General features: G+C 35.4%; 2 protein-coding genes across 6 annotated transcripts in view; one reads left to right on the top strand and one right to left on the bottom strand.

Moving 5' to 3' along the window:
• Window positions 1-10,349, top strand: part of LOC131848524 (guanylate cyclase 32E) — a 48,606-nt gene extending 38,257 nt beyond the window's left edge. The window contains exons 14-26 of the mRNA XM_059198423.1: window positions 2,065-2,169; window positions 3,537-3,608; window positions 4,005-4,176; window positions 4,671-4,893; window positions 5,406-5,540; window positions 5,795-5,907; window positions 6,461-6,612; window positions 7,112-7,210; window positions 7,501-7,645; window positions 8,126-8,224; window positions 8,292-8,559; window positions 8,996-9,104; window positions 9,752-10,349. Coding sequence (XP_059054406.1) covers window positions 2,065-2,169; window positions 3,537-3,608; window positions 4,005-4,176; window positions 4,671-4,893; window positions 5,406-5,540; window positions 5,795-5,907; window positions 6,461-6,612; window positions 7,112-7,210; window positions 7,501-7,645; window positions 8,126-8,224; window positions 8,292-8,559; window positions 8,996-9,104; window positions 9,752-10,021 — 1,962 coding nt within the window. The 3' untranslated portion in view covers window positions 10,022-10,349. The remainder of the gene's footprint in view (window positions 1-2,064; window positions 2,170-3,536; window positions 3,609-4,004; window positions 4,177-4,670; window positions 4,894-5,405; window positions 5,541-5,794; window positions 5,908-6,460; window positions 6,613-7,111; window positions 7,211-7,500; window positions 7,646-8,125; window positions 8,225-8,291; window positions 8,560-8,995; window positions 9,105-9,751) is intronic.
• An 88-nt stretch (window positions 10,350-10,437) lies between these two features.
• LOC131848522 (receptor-type guanylate cyclase Gyc76C-like) overlaps window positions 10,438-20,245 on the bottom strand; it is a 28,586-nt gene continuing 18,778 nt past the window's right edge. For all 5 annotated transcript variants that reach the window (XM_059198418.1, XM_059198419.1, XM_059198420.1 and 2 more), the window contains 15 exons: window positions 19,941-20,231; window positions 19,640-19,759; window positions 18,942-19,082; window positions 18,483-18,554; window positions 17,836-17,925; window positions 17,685-17,760; window positions 17,097-17,255; window positions 16,583-16,772; window positions 16,083-16,223; window positions 14,305-14,527; window positions 13,896-14,040; window positions 13,148-13,350; window positions 12,644-12,779; window positions 11,550-11,763; window positions 10,438-11,327 (listed from right to left, as the gene is read on the bottom strand). In XM_059198418.1, coding sequence (XP_059054401.1) covers window positions 10,781-11,327; window positions 11,550-11,763; window positions 12,644-12,779; window positions 13,148-13,350; window positions 13,896-14,040; window positions 14,305-14,527; window positions 16,083-16,223; window positions 16,583-16,772; window positions 17,097-17,255; window positions 17,685-17,760; window positions 17,836-17,925; window positions 18,483-18,554; window positions 18,942-19,082; window positions 19,640-19,759; window positions 19,941-20,231 — 2,748 coding nt within the window. In that variant the 3' untranslated portion in view covers window positions 10,438-10,780. The remainder of the gene's footprint in view (window positions 11,328-11,549; window positions 11,764-12,643; window positions 12,780-13,147; window positions 13,351-13,895; window positions 14,041-14,304; window positions 14,528-16,082; window positions 16,224-16,582; window positions 16,773-17,096; window positions 17,256-17,684; window positions 17,761-17,835; window positions 17,926-18,482; window positions 18,555-18,941; window positions 19,083-19,639; window positions 19,760-19,940; window positions 20,232-20,245) is intronic.

Genomic DNA, 20,245 nt, shown 5'->3' with positions numbered 1-20,245 from the left:
TTTTATCCCTAACTCAGCTCTACACAATCCACACAATCAGCAAAAAACACAAGTTAATTTTGTGATTCCGAGCGTCTTTCAAAGATTACTTTGAGAGCTGTCTTTAGATTTCTGATTACATATATTTAGGTTATTTAGTTATGTACGGACGGACCGGATTGAATACAAAATAGCTTTATCTATTCGTCCGTACAAGGAGAACTGTAAATTTGATAATTGACGATGTTTTTATTGTTATTCATTGGAGACGCACTACTGTTCTACTTATTTGCAATATTTTTTTTTTATTAATTTGAGACAGTCGTGGTGGATGAGAACTGGTCGAAAAAAATAAAAGAAATAACGTGATTAGGTCGAAACCAAAAAGTAACAGAAACTGTTTGTTAATTTATATTTATGACTGACTGACTGGTAGAGGAAACACGTTTAGCTCACTCCTTGCCAGATTAGATTAATGTATAAGGTGTACATGAATCTAACGTGGCAAGGAGCAGCAAAATGTGTACTTATCATAATGTTTCTAACTACCCTACATCTAGAATAGTTATTATTTTATTTATGAGGGTATGTTTATTTTAGTTTCTTTTTATTTCATTCATACTTATACTTTATTATTTGATGAATGATATTTGTACAGTAAAATAAAGATTGAAATTCAAGTAAATATATTATCTACAATTAAACATTACTTACTCAAAATCTATTGAAATCCGAAGTAAAACATTTTTTCAATAAAATAATGTTAAATATTTTAAAGAAGAATAAAATTTTATATATTCTCAAGTATACTTTAAACGTTATTGAAGCTAACCTTAATGACATTAAATAAGTTGCGTATAAACTTTCAATATGTGGTACCAATTACCGGATGGGAAAAACACAGTGAAGCTAGGATAGGAGATATTGTTACCGACTGCAAAAACATCGTTAATTTGTTCAGCTGCAGAAGAACATACACCTACGCGAGTTCGAACAAAGCAAGCAACTCTATACCCCTTTCTTTAGACGAGAAAATTACTTTCTCTAAAACCATTTAAGTTGTAGGTATCTACAGATAATACATAGCGGCTATCTATTATTTAGTTATCTGTACAAATAGCTAAACAATTGCAAGCTATTAGTTTCATAAAATGTCATTGCTTATAGGTATAAACATTTAAATTGTTGGTATATAGGTACATACTGTTGATAGAATTTCGGTATTTATTAAATATAAATTTATATATTTAAATTTAATAAATACCGTAAATTAAATTAAATTTGGAACTCCTTTCGCCGTGTATTGTCAAGGCACTTCATTAATCATCAATTCAAAAGCTTACTTAACTTTATTATAATTTTGACGGACTCTTTGAAGATGAAAGATTGTCTATTAAAACAAACACGATTCCCACGATCTCGCTTCATGGTGAAATTTCTATTTCATTTAATCGAGTCCCTAATAATATAGTCGGGGTACAAAGGGACAAAGTCCGTGATATGTCATTTACTTTGCCTTTGCATAGGTACTCGTACGTATACTACGGAGTGATATTTTCATACAGAATGTTCTTATGTTTCTTTTACATGGGTATATATACTACCTGTGCCCGCGGTTTCACCCGCATGAAATTTATAGCCTTTATATTATTCTGATGTATAAGCTATATTCCTGTAAACTTTCATCAAAATCCGTTCAGTAGTTTTTGCGTGAAAGACACACACATTTGTTTTAATATTAATAACATACATAATAAATTATCGATAATCGTTAATGAAGTTCACGGAGTAGTGTTGTGAATTCCATAGTCTGTTAAAAGTCTGTATTTTATAGTTTAATAATAGCCTGTCCCAACATCATCCCAGTGTTCATACGTTTGTGAATTTTGTATTTTTGTAACACAATGTATACCGTACATCACTTTAATAATGCATCTTTATGATAGAGAAATTTCTTAAATCGGTGCAACGCGCTCATAACAAAGGGCGCTCTCTCGCTTTATACGTTCTATAGTATACGTTCATAATTGCTCTACTTACGTTAGGTGACCTAATTTCGCTATAATTTTATGTCATATTTCACAGATGAGAGATCTACAACATGACAATGTGAACGGCTTTGTGGGCGCGTGCATTGAACCACCCAACGTATGCGCTCTCTCCGAATACTGTACTAGGGGCAGTCTTAAGGTAATATTTTAACCCCTTTACTTATAAATAGCAACCAGCGTTGGCTTTGACATAATTACTAGAGGGATTTTTCATATTTATGAAAATACAACAATATTATTTATTGAAAATGTACCTTTCTATAATTAAACTTTATTTTATAAATCATATAAGTGTATTTTAAAATAGTTTAACGATTACAAAAATGTTTATTATTTCTTTAAGAATATTTTAGTTTATAAAACACACGACTATTATGTACTAGTTTATCTATTAAATTATTGTTTGAATTTAAAATAAATACGAATATAATATTTACATCTGGGTTTGTTGGAGGTTTTATTATAATTATGCATAAGGGGAGAGGCAGCTTCAAATTTCACAAACGGCGATGCATGCGATGGAAAATGATATTATTTTCTAAGTATCGATTGTGAACATGAACATCATGAATATTTTCCGGTACATAAAATCTCTATAGACACAAAGAGAATGATGTAGCACCGCCTACTGTGTAGTCGTAGCAGTTGATTTATAAGCAGGCTAGCGACCCGCCCTTACTTCGCACGGGTGTTTCAGTATATTGTCATAAGTGTATGAGACAGAGATGATATATCTACTATTTAGAGATCTAATACATGCATTTTCATGTAATAGTAGTAATTTCTTCCGGAAATTATATGTACCTATGGGTATACATAGAATTTCCTGAAGAAATTCTCTAAATAGTGTCTAGTGTGTAGTCGCCAAATAATTATTTTTAGACTTTATCCTTTCGAAGTTTTAATAAGGATTATGATGATGATATCCAAATATGGATAGTCTCCAAAAACTAAAACATAAAGGGTATCAATATCTTTTACGTAGTTTAGAATAAGTAGGTATATAATGGGCCCTTATTAACCATATTCTCTGTTTTGGATAATTTGTGTATCTTAATAAACTGAAGATAATATACAATTATATAGCGAGCGTGGTACATTTTTAACGAGTTATTGTGTGCTCACCATCTACTACAACTATCTTAAGTATGTGTGTCTACTCTACGTAGATATCGATGTCTAGATCGGATTACAGAAAGTACACAGTAGCATCATTAATTGCCTACTTATTTCATTGTGTAATACTATTATTAAAATGGACTGTCTATAACTTTGAATTTATAGGATAGGCAATATACGGAAATATTCATACGCTTTCAAATATTATTTCATCAACATTTATACATTAACCTTAGAGATACGCTTAATAACTAAATCATACGGGCGAATCCCCATGCATAGCCAGTATTTAGTATATTAAATAAGAATGATGATGAATAGGCATACTTATAAATATGTTACATATATATAGAAAACAAAAATAATTAGTAACGTGTATCTTTCCAGGATATTCTGGAGAATGAAGATATCAAACTAGATAATATGTTTCTTGCCTCCCTCGTTGGTGACATTATCAGGGTAAGTTACTATGTACCTGCCTTGCCCTTACCTTACATTAAGCTTACCTGCTACCGCCTGACTAAGTCTGGCAGTACAGGGTCATAATGCAGGCACAGCCCGAAGAAGAAGAATGATCCACTAAAAAAATATCTTCCTGTTTAGTAGTCTTCAATCTTTTCATTCATTGTATCTCAGCTCTAGTAAAAGAGAATATTTCAATTTTGGACTAGTTACTGTCATTAGAATTAATGACACAGACGGTATGAATAGTGATAACAATTTTCATGCATAAGTGCCGAAAGAGTCCTATACAGGAGATATCATACTGTCATGTACATGTCCTTACATGAATATTATGAAAGATTTCAGCACGTATTATCGATTAACTGAAAGTATGTAGTGCCAATGTTCTAGGGTATGATATTCATCCACGAGTCACCACTTCAATTCCACGGGGCACTACGACCGTCCAACTGTCTAGTGGACGCGCGATGGGTGGTCAAACTAGCCGACTTCGGACTTAGAGAATTCAGGAGAGGAGAACTTCCACCCTCTGAACCCAATAGTTTGCGATCTCATATAGAAAGTAAGTTTCAGCTATAAACAAGTTTTGTTTAACGCTTATTTAAACAAATACAAAGAACTATTCAGTTCAAAGTTCAGAACTTGTTTGATATTCATAAACTACTAACATTGTTCTAATGTAACAACTTTATCTATAAAACTAACAAACATTTTAACACTATAGTGTTGTATATTTAAATTACTAGTAGATATATATTTAATATCCTTTGTTATTCGGCCCAGTCTTTCTTCATCAGGTTTTCTGATCCAATGATAGTGGATTGCGCAGTATAGCACCATTTTATATTCTTGCTTTATACACTAGCGATTTGATGTCATTTTATACGGTCACTGAATTAACTAAATACCATTATTATCTATATATTTGGTTAAGTTCTAATGGATTTTTTTATAAGATTTAGAGATTTTAAAAGAACAGACTAATTCTAAGTTACCTATCAGTATAGGCGGTATAATCGGTGTAATTAATTAAGCTATTAACTATTTTATATCCAGATTTAATGTACTTATCGCCGGAGCTGCTCCGCTCGGCGGGCTGGGGCAAAGATGTCTACCCAATGTCCGAAGAGCATCAGGACGGTTCTCCGGCTGCGGATGTGTACGCTTTTGCGCTGGTCCTGTATGAGCTGCATACGAGAAGGGGCCCATTTGGTCCGGACCCCCTACCCACACCCACGCTGTTAAGACGGATAGCTGTTCCCGACCAAGCACCTTACAGGTAGGTACGTGTCATCCTTTAGGTTGCATTACAAATTGTAAAATCATATTCATTATACATTACACTCATTTGAATAATATTAGGATTTCATATAGGTAACTCAAATATTGTATCCTGATTTAAATATTTATCTTTGAAGGGGTTGGTTTTAAAAGTAATGAGTATATTATAGATAAGGTTGGTATCTTTGTCAATTGTAAACCTATTTTCAAAATTATTTATTTGTTATGTAGGATATCTCTCGAACTGGACCCACTATCATCAAGTCCGGATCTGGTAATGTGATCTTAGGGTAATTAAGGAAAATACTCAAATATTGACAGTAGATATTGTTTGTATGCTTTATAATCAAGTTGTTCAAGCATTTACCTATGAGAAATATTACATATTAATTAAAAAAAATTTAACAATTGAAGTCGTTTTTTCGTAGTTTCAGCACGCATATCATTTATACGTATTCACAAATACCAATATCACAGGAAATAATAATTGGACACACACTAATATTTCAGGCCGACATTGGAGCCACTGTCGGGACGGTTTGATTGTGTGCGTGAATGTTGCAGTGATTGTTGGGCCGAGGATCCTAATACTCGGCCTGACTTTAAAGCCATTCGCACTAGGCTTCGACCTCTACGAAAAGGAATGTATGTATTAAGATCTTATTATTATATAAATAACAATACTTGGCTACTTCTATATCTACTAATTTTTAAGTTTTATACTTAAATATTAGTAACTTTTTGGTATTGCCAGAATGATATGCAAGGTTATATGCCATGACTAAAAGCAGTAGGTAATAGTATTTATCCATAAACTTTCCTCAAGAAGTAATATGGTTCTTATGGTGGAAATATTAAAGTCGGAAATACTCATACTTATGAATATGTATTTTTTTCAGGAAGGCTAATATATTTGACAATATGATAGCTATGATGGAAAAATACGCAAATAATCTGGAAGCACTTGTTGACGAACGGACAGACCAGTTGCAGGAGGAGAAAAAAAAGACTGGTGAGTTAGACAAACTAAATCCAATAATTAGTAAGGTCTCCGATTTAGAAATTATTTAAATTAATTATTATAATCTCACCTAACTCGTCCTAGACGACTAGACCGCTTTGGATAAAATTTTATGTGTGTATTCTAACTGGTTCCTGGATGATTTTAAACCACATTTGGACCCAATAGGTGACGTTGCTTCACCAGGTAGGATGACGTCTGCCGGGTCCACTAGTCCATATGTAAAATATTGTATCTATTAATAAATCGTTGCATAATGTATGTCAAATGTCAATTGACAATTATTAAATAAGATATCTAACTAGAATGTTCATTTCACGTTATCTTTAATAATTAGATTAAAGTATTTTTAGAGAAAAATATTTTAAGGAAAATAACAAGAATTGGTAAACATTAGTAAAAGTGTAATTCAAAAAGTACAGTGATGATGAACGTCATATTAATAAAAACCTACAACGCAACCATTGAGGTTACATATTCCAAAGTATACCCTCTTAAAATCCACTGGATGAATGTGTACGCCAATATTTGACATCTTTTACAGAGGCATTATTAGAAGAAATGTTGCCAGCACCAGTAGCAGAACAGCTTAAACGAGGGCGACGAGTGATGCCCGAGAGTTACGATTCCGTAACTATTTACTTCAGCGATATCGTAGGATTCACAGCCATGTCAGCGGAAAGCACTCCGCTTCAGGTTCGACTTACTATTTATTTTAAGTTATACATACAGCAATTTTTCCTAGAAGTATAACTCTTACATATATCTTAATGATATAGATATGCTCTACAGATCATTATAGGGATCTGTGCTTAATATAACATAAAAAAGTAGTACATATATTATTAAAGTAATAATATTTATGGACAATTCACACAGCGCCATCTAGTCTTAAGTTAAGCAGTGCTTGAGATATGGTATGGGGACTATTGATATAAATACATAGATCCCTTTTTTAATACATACATACTTTTTTTTACATACAAATATATAGAAAATACCCAGACTGACACAATTTGTCACACTGTTTGTGCCGCGCGAGAAATCGAACTCATGGACATTACATGGAAGTAAAGGGCTGTGCTAAAACGTTAGACCACCAAGGCCGTCGTTATATCATTCTGTTAGACATAATTTCCTGTTTAAAGTATTATATTATAATTTTATCTATATACTATACCTACTTTCATTGCAGGTTGTGGACTTTTTAAATGATCTATATACATGCTTTGATTCTATTCTGGAAAACTTTGATGTATATAAAGTGGAAACTATTGGCGACGCTTACATGGTCGTAAGTATACTTTCGATTTTAAATGTAGACATGCTCAGATACTCTGCCGGCTTCTTTAGTACCATTTAGCATTTCATTAGAATTTAAAAATACTGATAAATATTTATCTAGAATTTATATTTGACATTAATAATAAAGTACTGAGATTTTATTTCTATTTCATTATACTAGTATATTATTATTATATTTCATTATAATAGAAGGGTGTCGAGTCTGGATAAAAATATTACAAGCATAAGCACAGACTTAGTTTTGGCGAGCTGGCGACCCTAATAGTGCGACATGTGCAGGTGTCAGGATTGCCAATCCGCAACGGGATAGTGCACGCGGGCGAGGTGGCGTCCATGGCGCTGGCGCTGCTCGCCGCCACGCGCGCCTTCCGCGTCCGACACCGCCCCGACCAGCGCCTGCTGCTCCGCGTCGGCATACACTCCGGTAACAAACTCATAGATACGTCGAGAAAGGATTGTTAGTGAAATTTACACGAGTAATGCTGAAAATGACAACCACTCCACATACTTACCCATATATATATTTTTAAGAATGGTTATAGTATTGTTCGATGCATTCAATCCATCATGCGGTCAGGTCAGGTATAACGTGAGGTCAGATCAGTTAGACCATCGCGGCATCGTGGCGAATTCTCAGGACTTAATAACGAGGTTTTTCAGTAGAGATCTCCATGAGATTCTCCTGGACACCGCCTCATGCTAAAATATCAGGTAACAATAGAACGCTTAATCCCCAATCACTACTACACACAATTACTAACAAAAACTCGCGGTTTGTTAGTAGATAGGTACTCGGTCTCTTGGGCATAAAATAATGATTTGCCATTATTATTATTATCATTGCGATCATATGTCTTATAGTTTTCAAACTGTACATGTAATTAGTATTATTCGTTCTACCTAGGTCCAGTGTGCGCGGGAGTTGTAGGTCTGAAAATGCCAAGATACTGTCTTTTTGGGGATACTGTAAATACGGCCAGCCGCTTCGAATCTACTGGAGCACGTAAGTTTCAACTGTCTATATATAAATATAAGCATCTTGGAAATACTTATATTTCTTTCAATTTCAGCTTTAAAAATCCATTGTAGCGCGGCGTGTAAAACTTTACTTGATCAACTGGGAGGATATGTTCTTGAGGAGCGTGGTATAGTGTCAATGAAAGGGAAACGCGATCAGATCACATACTGGTTGCGAGGCGAGGAACCAGCTGCGGCGGCAGCACGAGCCGCGCGCCGCACTCAGAAGGAAGATGTACAACCCACGCCCACCGAGAGACGCGGCCAGCGCAGTTCACTCAAGAGTAAAAATTGGAAGAATCACGTTGGAGGATTACACAGGTCAATTAAAACATCTATTTCACATTTATTTACGACCTCATTGATCTAGCGGCTTGGCACACCGCTTTACTTCCGATGGTCGCGAGTTCTGTTCTAGCACAGAAGATTAAAGAGAGAAAAAGTTGCCATTTCGAAAAGCTGAGATGTTATGCCTCTTATATAACTACCGAACTTACTACCGAAACAGTCTACAAAGCAAGATGCTTGTCAACAGATTAGACAGAGGTATTTATGAATGAAAGAATGAATGTCTCTAAAGTTCACTGCCTTAAACCATCTTTGAGGGGGGCTAACTGACCCTGACCTCATACTCATCAAGTCATCATCCTTCATTGGTGCCCCGCCAGCAGCGTAAACCGTTAGCGCAGGCGGGTGCACCATTTCATTATCATCCATAAGAAAAAATCATCCGTAACAAAGAACAATTTTGCTTCAGATGCTGTAGTTTAGAATCTCCGAAGAAGTTACGATTCGCTTCAGGAAATCATCTAGAATCACACACAGACAGCGTATTACACCACAGAAGTGACGAATATCTTATGGAGGTAATCCTGACCATATTATATTAAATTGTAAATTTCGATGTTCAGTTAGCAGGTAAAATTCGAACATCATTAATAGACATGCTGAAGATGCCCTACGCAACACTGCCCTAAAACAAATAGAATAGAAAATCATTTATTCAAATAAACTTAATTTAAGCACTTTTGAATAGTCATAACAATTTTTTTTAATCTACTGCTCAATCGGAAAGCCGTGTCTCATCACAAGAAGAATGAGCAAACTTGTGTGTTGCTCTTTTATAAGTTCACATTTTACAAGTCGAAACGTGTGAATACAAACTACCAACCAGCACTAATTTATTAGGGTCAAATACACATACACAATAAGATAAAATCAGTTGTAGTGATAAGAGCAGACCAGTCCTTACAAGCAGCACTCGTTCACGAGTATAATGGATGTGCCAGCCATCACTGCGCTCGACCATATTTATTTGTACTATAACTTTATTTTATTATATTATCGTGTGGATGTCCAGCATTTTTGAGAATGTAAATATTACTATACATCAGTTCAGATAAATAAAATTGACAATAGGCGCAAACTCAACTAAGTTTGCACCTATTGCTCTATATAACTTTTGTGTAATTGTATCACTGTACTATTGTTTAAATAGTTTATTTATTTTCAGGTGGTCGGCGAGGGTCGTCTGACTCCGGCACAACGCGGAGACCTACTGGAGGCGCCCAGCTTGCGGCACGAATACACGAGCGTGTCTTGTCCCATTATAGAGCAAGCAGAGAGTTGCGTGCCGCGGTCGCCGCCCCCGCGGTACCCGTCACCCGCCGTTCCCGAGCATGACTCCGCGGACCTCCCCGAACCCGACGTCAAACTCGTCATCAACGGTTGCACCTATGATGAAAGCGATGGAGCGGGTATACCCCTTCTCGCTGACACGTGAACGGATTCCTGTACTTAATTAGCGACCCACACTAGTCAATGATTTAGTAGATCTGTAAATTATATATGTTTCAACTAGTTTACGCTCTCTATTTGATATTACTGCCACAATAATTATAGTGAGCGACTCTTCCTCTCGTGAAATTAAACGTCTGAACCACAGATATAGATAGAACTCGATAACAGAAGTAAATATTTTTTGGTACAATCTATAATATTATCAATAACGTTGTTCTTGTCATTCCTTTAAATACTTTAAACAAAATTAAACCTGAATAATCTGGCACTAAAGCGTCTTATATAGACAATAAATGACATACGGGTTTGATTGTATTTATATCCATGTCTGTGGTTTAATTCGTTTGGTATGGATTTAGCATTAATGTGATCTATGTCAGTATTATTAAGAGACCTATATTCAATAGAAATTATTTAATAACATTAAACTCTTATTTCACAATTCACGGTAACATCGTTTTACTTACACATATTATATTTACAACATCATTTCATATACACATAATCTAATATACATTTATATGGAGTTGGTCGATTAGGCCATAAAGCACAATTTTTAGAGCCTCTCGCATCGATAGTTCAATTTGATTAATTTGTGCCTAGCGACGCACTATAGACGTCACACCGATATTATACCAATGCGGTACAGTAGTTGCGGTCGTACCAGCGGCGGCGATCACACTGAGCCATCGCTAGCTAGATACGACGATCACACCGCAAACTCGCGGTCCGGCGGCGGCGGTCACACCGCAGACTCGCGGTCCAGCAGCGGCGGCGCGCGGCGCAGCGACGAGCTGCTGCTGCGAGTGCCGCCGCCGAAGAACCCGAGCAGCCACGAGCGGATCGTGAACCGCGAGTTCTTGCGCACGTCGGCCTTACCGTCGGCGACGTTCTCGAGCGAGCGCCACTTCTTGTAGAACTCTATATAGTTGGCGTCGTGCACCTTCCGCTTTGGGCGGTCGAGTTTGCCGTAGAGACCGCAGTCGTGCAGCAGCGGGCTGTCCTCGGTGCGGGAGTCGTCGGTGACGATGCCGATGATGGTGCCGTTGAAGATAGGGTCGCCGGAGACGGTGGAGACGGGCACGTCGGCGTCGAGCGAGCGCGTGGTGTGGTGGCGCGCGATGCGCGGCTCCCTGCGCGCCGCCAGCACGTCCAGCGACTGCGCGCCGCGCAGCGCGCCCGCGCGCTCCGACCCGCACCCCGAGCCCGCGCCGGAGCCCGAGCCCGAACCCGAACCCGAGCCCGAGCCCTCGCCCGCCGTCGACGACGCGATAGAGCTCAACGCGTTCCTGCATCACGAACATATTTTTGAGCTACTCGACGGTCACGACGTCAGTATTCACTTCCAAATTTCAAATATACATAAATAAGATCTCCTCTGATTAGTTGAACGCAAATGTAGCTGCAATTTCACTAGTTGTGAAAAGCATTGATTAGCTACCTGTGATTTAAAACTAAAAAACCTCATTAACGATTTCGAACAAGTTGCAATTAATAAAAGAAAGATGAACCTGGTACGTGACGCGTGGTCGGAGCGCGCGCGACGAGTGGTAAGGGCGTCGTCAACAGCGGAAGCGGGAGCGGAAGTAACAGCGGACGCAGACGCAGGCGCGGCGAGCGAGAGGCGAGATCCTCTCGCGCCCGACGAGCCGCTGGCCGACCTGGTGGCACTGGCTACCCGCTGCCGCATCACGCCACCGCCGACACTACCCCCGCCGGCGCCTCCTAACCGAACAGTGTGCTTTTTATTACTATTCATGAATGATGATGGAATGGTGCACCCGCCGGTTTACGCTAGTGGGTCACCAGAGAGGATGATAAGATAAACATGGAGTTTTGGCTAGCCAGCCCATTGTGACAAAATCTCAAGGAATTTATCATGGAACTGCGTGGGGGTCAACATTCTATCTTCATTCATTCTATCTTCAACATTCATCTAATTACACCAATAATGAGTGCGTAGCGATTTCTATGTTGATTATCGCATGCCTCTTACTTGTTATACTGTAATTATTTATATAAAAAAAACCATTTATTAAAAAGAGCAACACACAAGTTTCTTGCTCATTCTTCTTGTGATGAATCTGCATTCCGAATGAGTGGTAGAATCAAAATATGACTATTCAAAAGTGCTTGTAATGAGTTTATTTGAATAAAGATTATTTCTATTTCATTACTAACAATCCTCTTCCCCCCAACAATGTGCTTTTATCATCCGCAGTCCACATGTCAACTTGCGACCTATGCTATATACTATAAAAAAAAATGACCTTCAGGAAAAATTCCATCCCCACCTTAGTGAGCCGACAGTATTAAACAGCGAAAGATAACTGAAAAAAATTACTTCTAACAAATTTATGACATTAGAATGTAATCAATAGACCATAGACATATATCATAATCAATGCATAATCAGACATATACAATTGCTATTATAGATAGAACTATATATAAATAATATATAAATACTTACTTTTATCACAAGTATTATACATATAGACATCACTCAGATTAATACATCTATAGTAGTCAGAATACTTGTTATGTATTTAACTGCCAAAACCTTAACTATATACCAAACATAATGTAATATGTAAATGTTAACCTGAAACCGATGGATGTCGCGAATCTGCCAGTCTTGGACTCCTCCTTGGTCGACAGAACAGAGGTCGTTCCTCGCCTTCTACTGGCCTTTTCTGTATCGCTTTCTCTGTAGCGCTGACTAACCAATATGTTTGTAACTGAAAATGAAATTTATTTTTCATTACCACTCTTATTATGGATGAATGTAACAGACAATACAAAAATAAAACAGTGGGATTTAAAAATATACTTGAAATTGTATATGTAGTACATAAAAAAAATCACAAATACATCAAGACTAATAAGCTATTATCTTAAGTATTTGTGTAAATAGTACTTAAATAGTTCCATACTGATAAGTTGATAGATCACATTATTTAATTAGGACTAGGGTTAGTAATTCTATAGTTCATATTAAAAATTCAATTCAATTCGACTACTTTGTACTTTATATACTAAACAAAAAAATATTACTCAAAGAAAAGAAAGAAAATTAAAATACTTTAAATAAATCTTATTTACTTACTTGTCCCTTGCCCTTGATAGGTATACTGCCTCTCGGTTCGACGACATACCCACCGATCTTATCAAGCGCCTGCTTGCAGCTCGGTGATATGTGTATACGTAACGGTTCTCCGTTGGATTCCATTCGGGATGCTGTGTTCACAGTGTCCCCAAACAGACAATATCGAGGCATTGTCAGCCCTACTACTCCCGCTACAACAGCTCCTACAAAAAAATTACACCTGATATAAACTACAAGTTACTATATTCCATTATTGGGTATTCTCTTTTGAGATATCATTTAAACAATAAATTATACAATATTTTCATATTAGTAATAGGATATATTACAACTATACCATTTACAACTATAATTGCTATGCTACATACATGACAAATTTAATCATATACGGATATAATTAAATTTGGCATTTATTACAGAAATGCAATGCAACAAACGAAACAAATAAATACACTTTCATATCTATAATATTAGAACAGATTACATTAACAAAATTATTCCAGTTATATAAACACTTTTGACCAGTTCTATAATAGTAGTAATTCTAGTTATAAAAAAATAATTAAAAATTGAAAAAGAGTAAATTCTATTATAATTTTAAATTAGACAATATTATGTGTTTTCTTTTCACAACGGTCTTTCATTTGACACAAAACTTGCCCAAACCTCAGGTTTGTATATATTTGCAATATTTTTAACATATCTATAATAAATTATACTAATAGATCCGTAAATAAAGATAACATACCGGTGTGTATTCCTATCCTTAATTTGAGAGTTTCATTTGGTCTGTGTGATATTTTGTGAGTTTTTACAGCATTCAACAGCTCGAGCGCCATTGATGCAATCTCGCCAACGTGTCTATCGTTGTTTCTTATAGGCAGCCCCGATACCTAAACGGAACATAATTAAAAATTTAAAAAAAAATAGCTATATTTAATATACTTAGACAATTGTGTCCACACTGAACTACACGAATAAAATTAGAGAGAGAAACCTTTCTCTGAAGTGTCTATAAAAGTGAAAAAATGAAACAAGTGGAATGAATTAGGAAAATTACTTTTGACTGTTGTCTCTCTACTAAACTCTACAAATATGTTATTCTGATAAAAACAACTCTATTGTTCTCGAAATCATGTATAGTATATAATGCTTACCACCATGTAGGCATCACCGATCGTCTCAACTTTGTAAACATCATAGCCTCTGATAACCCTGTCGAAAACTGTATACAGGTCGTTGAGAAAGTTAACGACTTGCAGCGGCGTGCTCTCCGCAGACATGGCGGTGAAGCCCACGATGTCGCTAAAGTATATAGTCACCGAGTCGAAAGACTCCGGTTCCACGCCCTCGCCCGTCGTCAGCCGCCGGGCCACTGACCTGCAACAATTCGTAATGATTCCTCCATAGACTCGATATCGCCCTTCATCGATCTACGCATTTAATGTTGAGATATGTTAACAATATATTATAAAAAATACAAATGTCGTGTTAAGCTATGGAATGCATGCTTATATTTTCAGTTTATTTATTAATAATATGAAGGTAGGTATATTTTTAAATCATACAGTATACAGTGCAATAATAGGACACAAAAAATATTGAATTAAATAGTTCCGTAGAAATTAATTCCTCTCCGCCGACGGGCTCTCCTGATCAATTAAAAAACATAATTCAAATAGGAAACTCTCATTGCAGTGTATTAGTTTTACAGAAATTTTCTACAATATACATATCCTAACTACAGAAAAATGTATTAAAACAGCATGCTTATTCACTATTCGTAATCAATAAAATTACAAAGTGCAATAATAAATACAAATAAAAAAATATAATAAATAATCGGCCGATACAACTGTCGAATAGCATGAAGACGCAAAGGAGTCGGTTGCGATAAGCAAAAAACTGTGACTACGTTGATAGAATCGCCATCACCTTCCAGGACGCGAAACACCATAACCATCACAATATCCCAAGCAAGCTCTACTCTACTAGTAACCTGTTAAATGAAATAAGTTGGTTACTTATATCACATTGTCTTAACATAAGAAAAGGCAATGTGTACTCCTAAAATAATCGTGTAAGGCAAACCATATTAAACTACAATCACCAGTAGAGAGTTAATTACCTCAAGACATTTTCACGATATTTCTATAATGGATTCAACCTCCACATCTGTAAAAGAACACAAGTACAACAAAGTGAATACATTTACATTTTTAACAAGAGAATGTACCACTGTTTTACATCAAGTCCATGTCGATAATTTATAAGAGTCCGATAAACAAACAACAATGTATTGTTATAAATGATACATGTTTTATATATATATGTACAAATTTTCTATATTTAGAAAGATTTTCTTTAATATTCTTAATGTCCTGGACGCGAACTATACTTTGCCTAAATTAAAATTTCATGTAAGCAAGTGTACATTCCAATATCCGAATCCATAATAACAATTGACGTTGAGCAGGATCACGTGGAAACATAGAAAAAATTGGACTAAATGTAAAGCAGCGCACAATACAGCGTCGTCCAGGTAATCGATAGCTTGTTGTATTTGTGTCTTTCTCTATTGTGCTCACATTAACATTAATTCTACTAAGTACGGGTTACACACCTTATATTAGTGACGGAACAGGAAGACAGCTTACACATAATACTAACTTTAAAAACATTTAAGGATTGCTTACATATTGCATGCACATATCATTATATTCCTAAATTTTATGCTCAGCTCATAATAGACACGAATTTCAATAGCCTAAACAGTTTCAAATCTAAAGGGGAAAACAAACTTATTTAATAAAACGCATTAAGGTCGAACATAAACTTGATGTCGTGGACATAACTCTCTTTAAAATTCTTCTCTGGATGACTGAAATGTATCCATGTTGTACTGAATGAGACATGATCAATTAACCGTACTCACTTTGGCAGCATTCTGTGTAATAGGTCTTCTGTCTTCTGTTTTTCTTCTATCAACAGCCTCGTTCTCTCTGTGACTAGTTCTTCCAAATTGTTCGCATACTTCTCCATCATATCCATCATTTGATCCATTATATTACGTGACCTGAGAATTCATCAAATAATGTTTATCCTTTGGCAGGTAATAACCGAAACGAGTATCTGCTATGATAGCCGCGCAATCTGCACTGGTTTACTGTGCATAGGCTTCTTTGGATTCCATCGGACCTTAACTTAATAAAATTATAACAAAAACACAATGCTGTCACATAAGGAAATTAGAAGAAATAAAAAACTCAAATTTACTATTAATTTAAAAAGATGCTTAAGTAAATAGAATAAGCAAGCAACTTGATAAGTCGTAATTGTCATCTACATACATAAACAGAACAAGGACATTCATAATCATGTAACGTCCATGTCTCCACTCATATTTTCATATACTCCATCTTTTTCGATACTCACTTGCCAGTTTTCATTTTCTTCAGGCGGCTTCTTATTGTAGGAAAGTCAGGTCTGAGATTCGGATCTTCGGCCCAGCAGTCCTTCATAAGCCCGATCACATAATCATCACTCAATTCCTGAATGATACTAGTGTCAGGTCGAAACACTTCTTCACCGTCCAACTTTGGTCTTTTGACTCGCTCTACAATATCTGTGTAAGAAGACATCGTAGATATTCAGATGATTTTACTTTCATTATAAAGCATGTAAGTAGGAAATGTAAAGTACAAATAGGCCATAGCTCAGTGTATTTTTTTATCCATGTACCAAAACCTGAATTTTTAGGGTATTATATTTTTTAAAGTACAAAATTTATTGATAAGATACAGAACAATATATGAATAACCATGATAATGTAAAAGAAGAAATATAATATGCTATTAAAAACTATTTAAATTAAACCAATTGTAGGATGAGAAAAAGTGAGTATGATTAACATAATCTACATTATTATAATAAAACAAAATCATTATACCTTTAGGTTCTAATGGAGTCCCACCAAAAGGTCCTCTCCTGGCTATTATTTCATACAGAATTATGCCAAACGCATACACGTCACCCTTTTGCGTACCACCGACAGTACCGTTGGGATTATCTAATTCTCTTAATAATTCTGGTGATTTCCACAACAAACCTAAAATATAGAATTATTAATTCATAGGAGGATCTTACTAAATTAATCTTACTTTTACAAGGTAACATATTATGCAGTTTACAATGCTCCGCCAAATAGACGATGTGTTTGGTTGAATGTTACTTTTGTTATATTTTCTTCAAAACTTGAATGATTCTACTTGTGTTCTAATTGGTGCTACTCCCGTGTAAGTCCCATACTTTTGTCATGATTATCTTTTTTTATGTAAAAGTAATCAATCTGACAGCTTACCTGATGGTAAGCGATAACCACCGCATATATACGTGAACGACTATATGGATCGCGTTATCACGTGACACCCGTGACATCACTCCCATTCTAGATGTCTAAGATGTAATGCCTCATATCCTGTAGTTCACTATATTTTTATATTAAATGAAAAATAAAATAATATAGGTAATTAATTACCTCTGTAATGTTGATGCTCGCCTATGTATTCGTTTTCTGCACTATAACGTAATTCGTGAAGACCAAAATCTGTGACCTACAAAAAGAAAACAGTTGATAAACTGAAACTCAATAATTAATTTAAATTATATTTATTATTTCTCTATATTACCTGCAGCATCCACCTGGACGTGACTACACAATTCGAGGATTTAAGATTCCCGTGGAATATTAATGGCGAAGTATGAATAAAAGTCATACCCTGCAACAAATTTAACAAAGAATCAGTATGTAAGCCTGTCACCCGAAAGTTGTACACCAAACACTTAGGCAAATAGAATCACAGTAATGATCGCGGTTCTTTTATTCTTTTATTTAAGTTCTGACGATGATTATTATTTTAATAATTGGGTTGATGCAAAACAATTTTTTCATACCATAAAAAACATACAAAATAGTAAGCAATTTATTTTTTACAGGTGCCTACAAAGTCACGATACATGATAAGGGTATTTGAGTTCTATATGGATATTCAGACATTTGCATTTCCCATCCCATAGCTATTTCCTCATCATAGAATAATGTTCAGAAATGTGCATAGTGTGCTCATTTGGCAAATGTCAGTACCGAGGGAAATTATAAGCATGCTTTGGAAACATGTTTCCAAAGAATGTTAGGCACTCTTCTGTTTGTGGTATCTTGTTTTTCTAATCAACATAAAAGTATAAGTATGAATTCAAATTTTTATTCATAATTTAAAACAAACTCGGGCTCCAGTCTGAAATTATATAATATAATAATATATAAATGATATTTTACCTTTATGAGATCATGAACCAATGACGATATAAACATCTTGTCTAACTTTATATCTTCATTTTCTATTATATCCTGGAATAAAGACAATTTTCATTCATTTGTACATTAAATAATAGTCTAGTAGTTGACTACTCCGACTTAGATACCAAGGGTTCGAATCTGGTCGATATTAAAAAAAATGTGTAAATTTTTATTCTTACTACTCTTCGGCGATGGTAACACCGATAACAAACAAAATTATTTAGTCATGCTGCGATAGGATTTAAATATGCCTGGTTTTCTCTATTGGACAAGTCAAGTTGACAATTAATAATGACTACCTCCTCTGGGATAAAAATCGTAAGGTACAATTAGGAAAAAATCACGTTTTATTTATTTTATTAAAACAGTATATAAAAATTGTAAGGATATATCGTATTAAACTTTCTCAAGATCGAAGTGGGTGTTTGTTACACTTACATACAAACTTCCTTTGGCACAGTAATCAGTAATGAGTAACACCCGGACGGGCTCCACAACCGCGCCGATGAACGAGTTGAGATTATCGTGGCGCAGCTCTCGCAACAGACGCATCTCCTTCATCACGTCGCGGGAGATGTCCTTCAAAAAGTACTACTATATAACACACCATCTATTGCTTATGTAAGGTGCTACCAAACTATCTACAGTTTCTATGCTGCATGGTACAGTTTACATATTATATTCATAAAGGAATTTCATTTTGTGGTTGTATAATTTTTTTTATAAAAATTACAATTATTCTATACCTAAAATTTATTTACTGTATGTCAACAGGAATTTACTACATTCATTCTATATGTACTATAGTAGTAATCAATACGCTTATAGTATTGTGACTGCAAATAAGAAAATAGTAAATTTCACAAAACAATAAGGAACCGTCGACAGGCATTATAAGAACAAAAAAATAATATATTATTACGGAGTGTCTAAAGAAATGTCCACATTAATGTTTGTGTTTTAACAGTTTCTGAAGGACGGACTATGCGCATTATTCACTTGCCATCAAATAGGTCGTAAACTTTTTTTTAAATGTTTGCTGTATAAAATTATTAATATACAACATTAGTAAATATATATATATATATATATATATATATATATATATATATATATAAAATATTCTAATCACTTACCTTCTTTTTGGAGAATTTTAATTCCTTAATCCTAACTACATTCCCTTTGTATTGTGCTGTGGTTGTAAAAATTTGTGTACAACATCTACTCTCATACGACAAACCACTTGCTAAGCTGAGCTAAAAATATAAATATACTTTGTTAATATTTAGATTGTAGACACTGACAAAGACACTAACTCAAGAATGTAAAAGATACAATCTGATTTAAGTGTTTTTCAAATTTAGTGTTTTAGTTTATAAAAACTAAAACCTACGTATGTCTAGTAGCAGTACCAAATTTTATGATAATATCACTTACTTTACTGGGAGACCACACCAGGCCGCTACCAAGGTACCCCGCTATTTCATGAGGATCAATCTTCCACAGCAGCCCCTCGATTTCTTGTTCAATCTTCCACTTGCGATATATACTGATTGTGACGACTAAAGCGCAAAACAGCGTGACCGCCAATGTGCCAGCTACCACAAGCGACGTAATCTGCGAGTCATCTTTCGGACATTTCTCATTGAGAAAGCCGCAAGACGGTTCATCTTCAGGTTTAACATTATCCGGCCAGTCAATTTGTAGCCGTGGATTTAATTTGTATTCCTAAAAATTACAAA

The sequence above is a fragment of the Achroia grisella genome, unplaced genomic scaffold (genome assembly GCF_030625045.1).
Source record: "Achroia grisella isolate CSIRO2021 unplaced genomic scaffold, CSIRO_AGI_Agris_v1 utg558, whole genome shotgun sequence".
Taxonomy (NCBI): domain Eukaryota; kingdom Metazoa; phylum Arthropoda; class Insecta; order Lepidoptera; family Pyralidae; genus Achroia; species Achroia grisella.
This window is presented reverse-complemented; position numbering and strand designations above follow the sequence as displayed.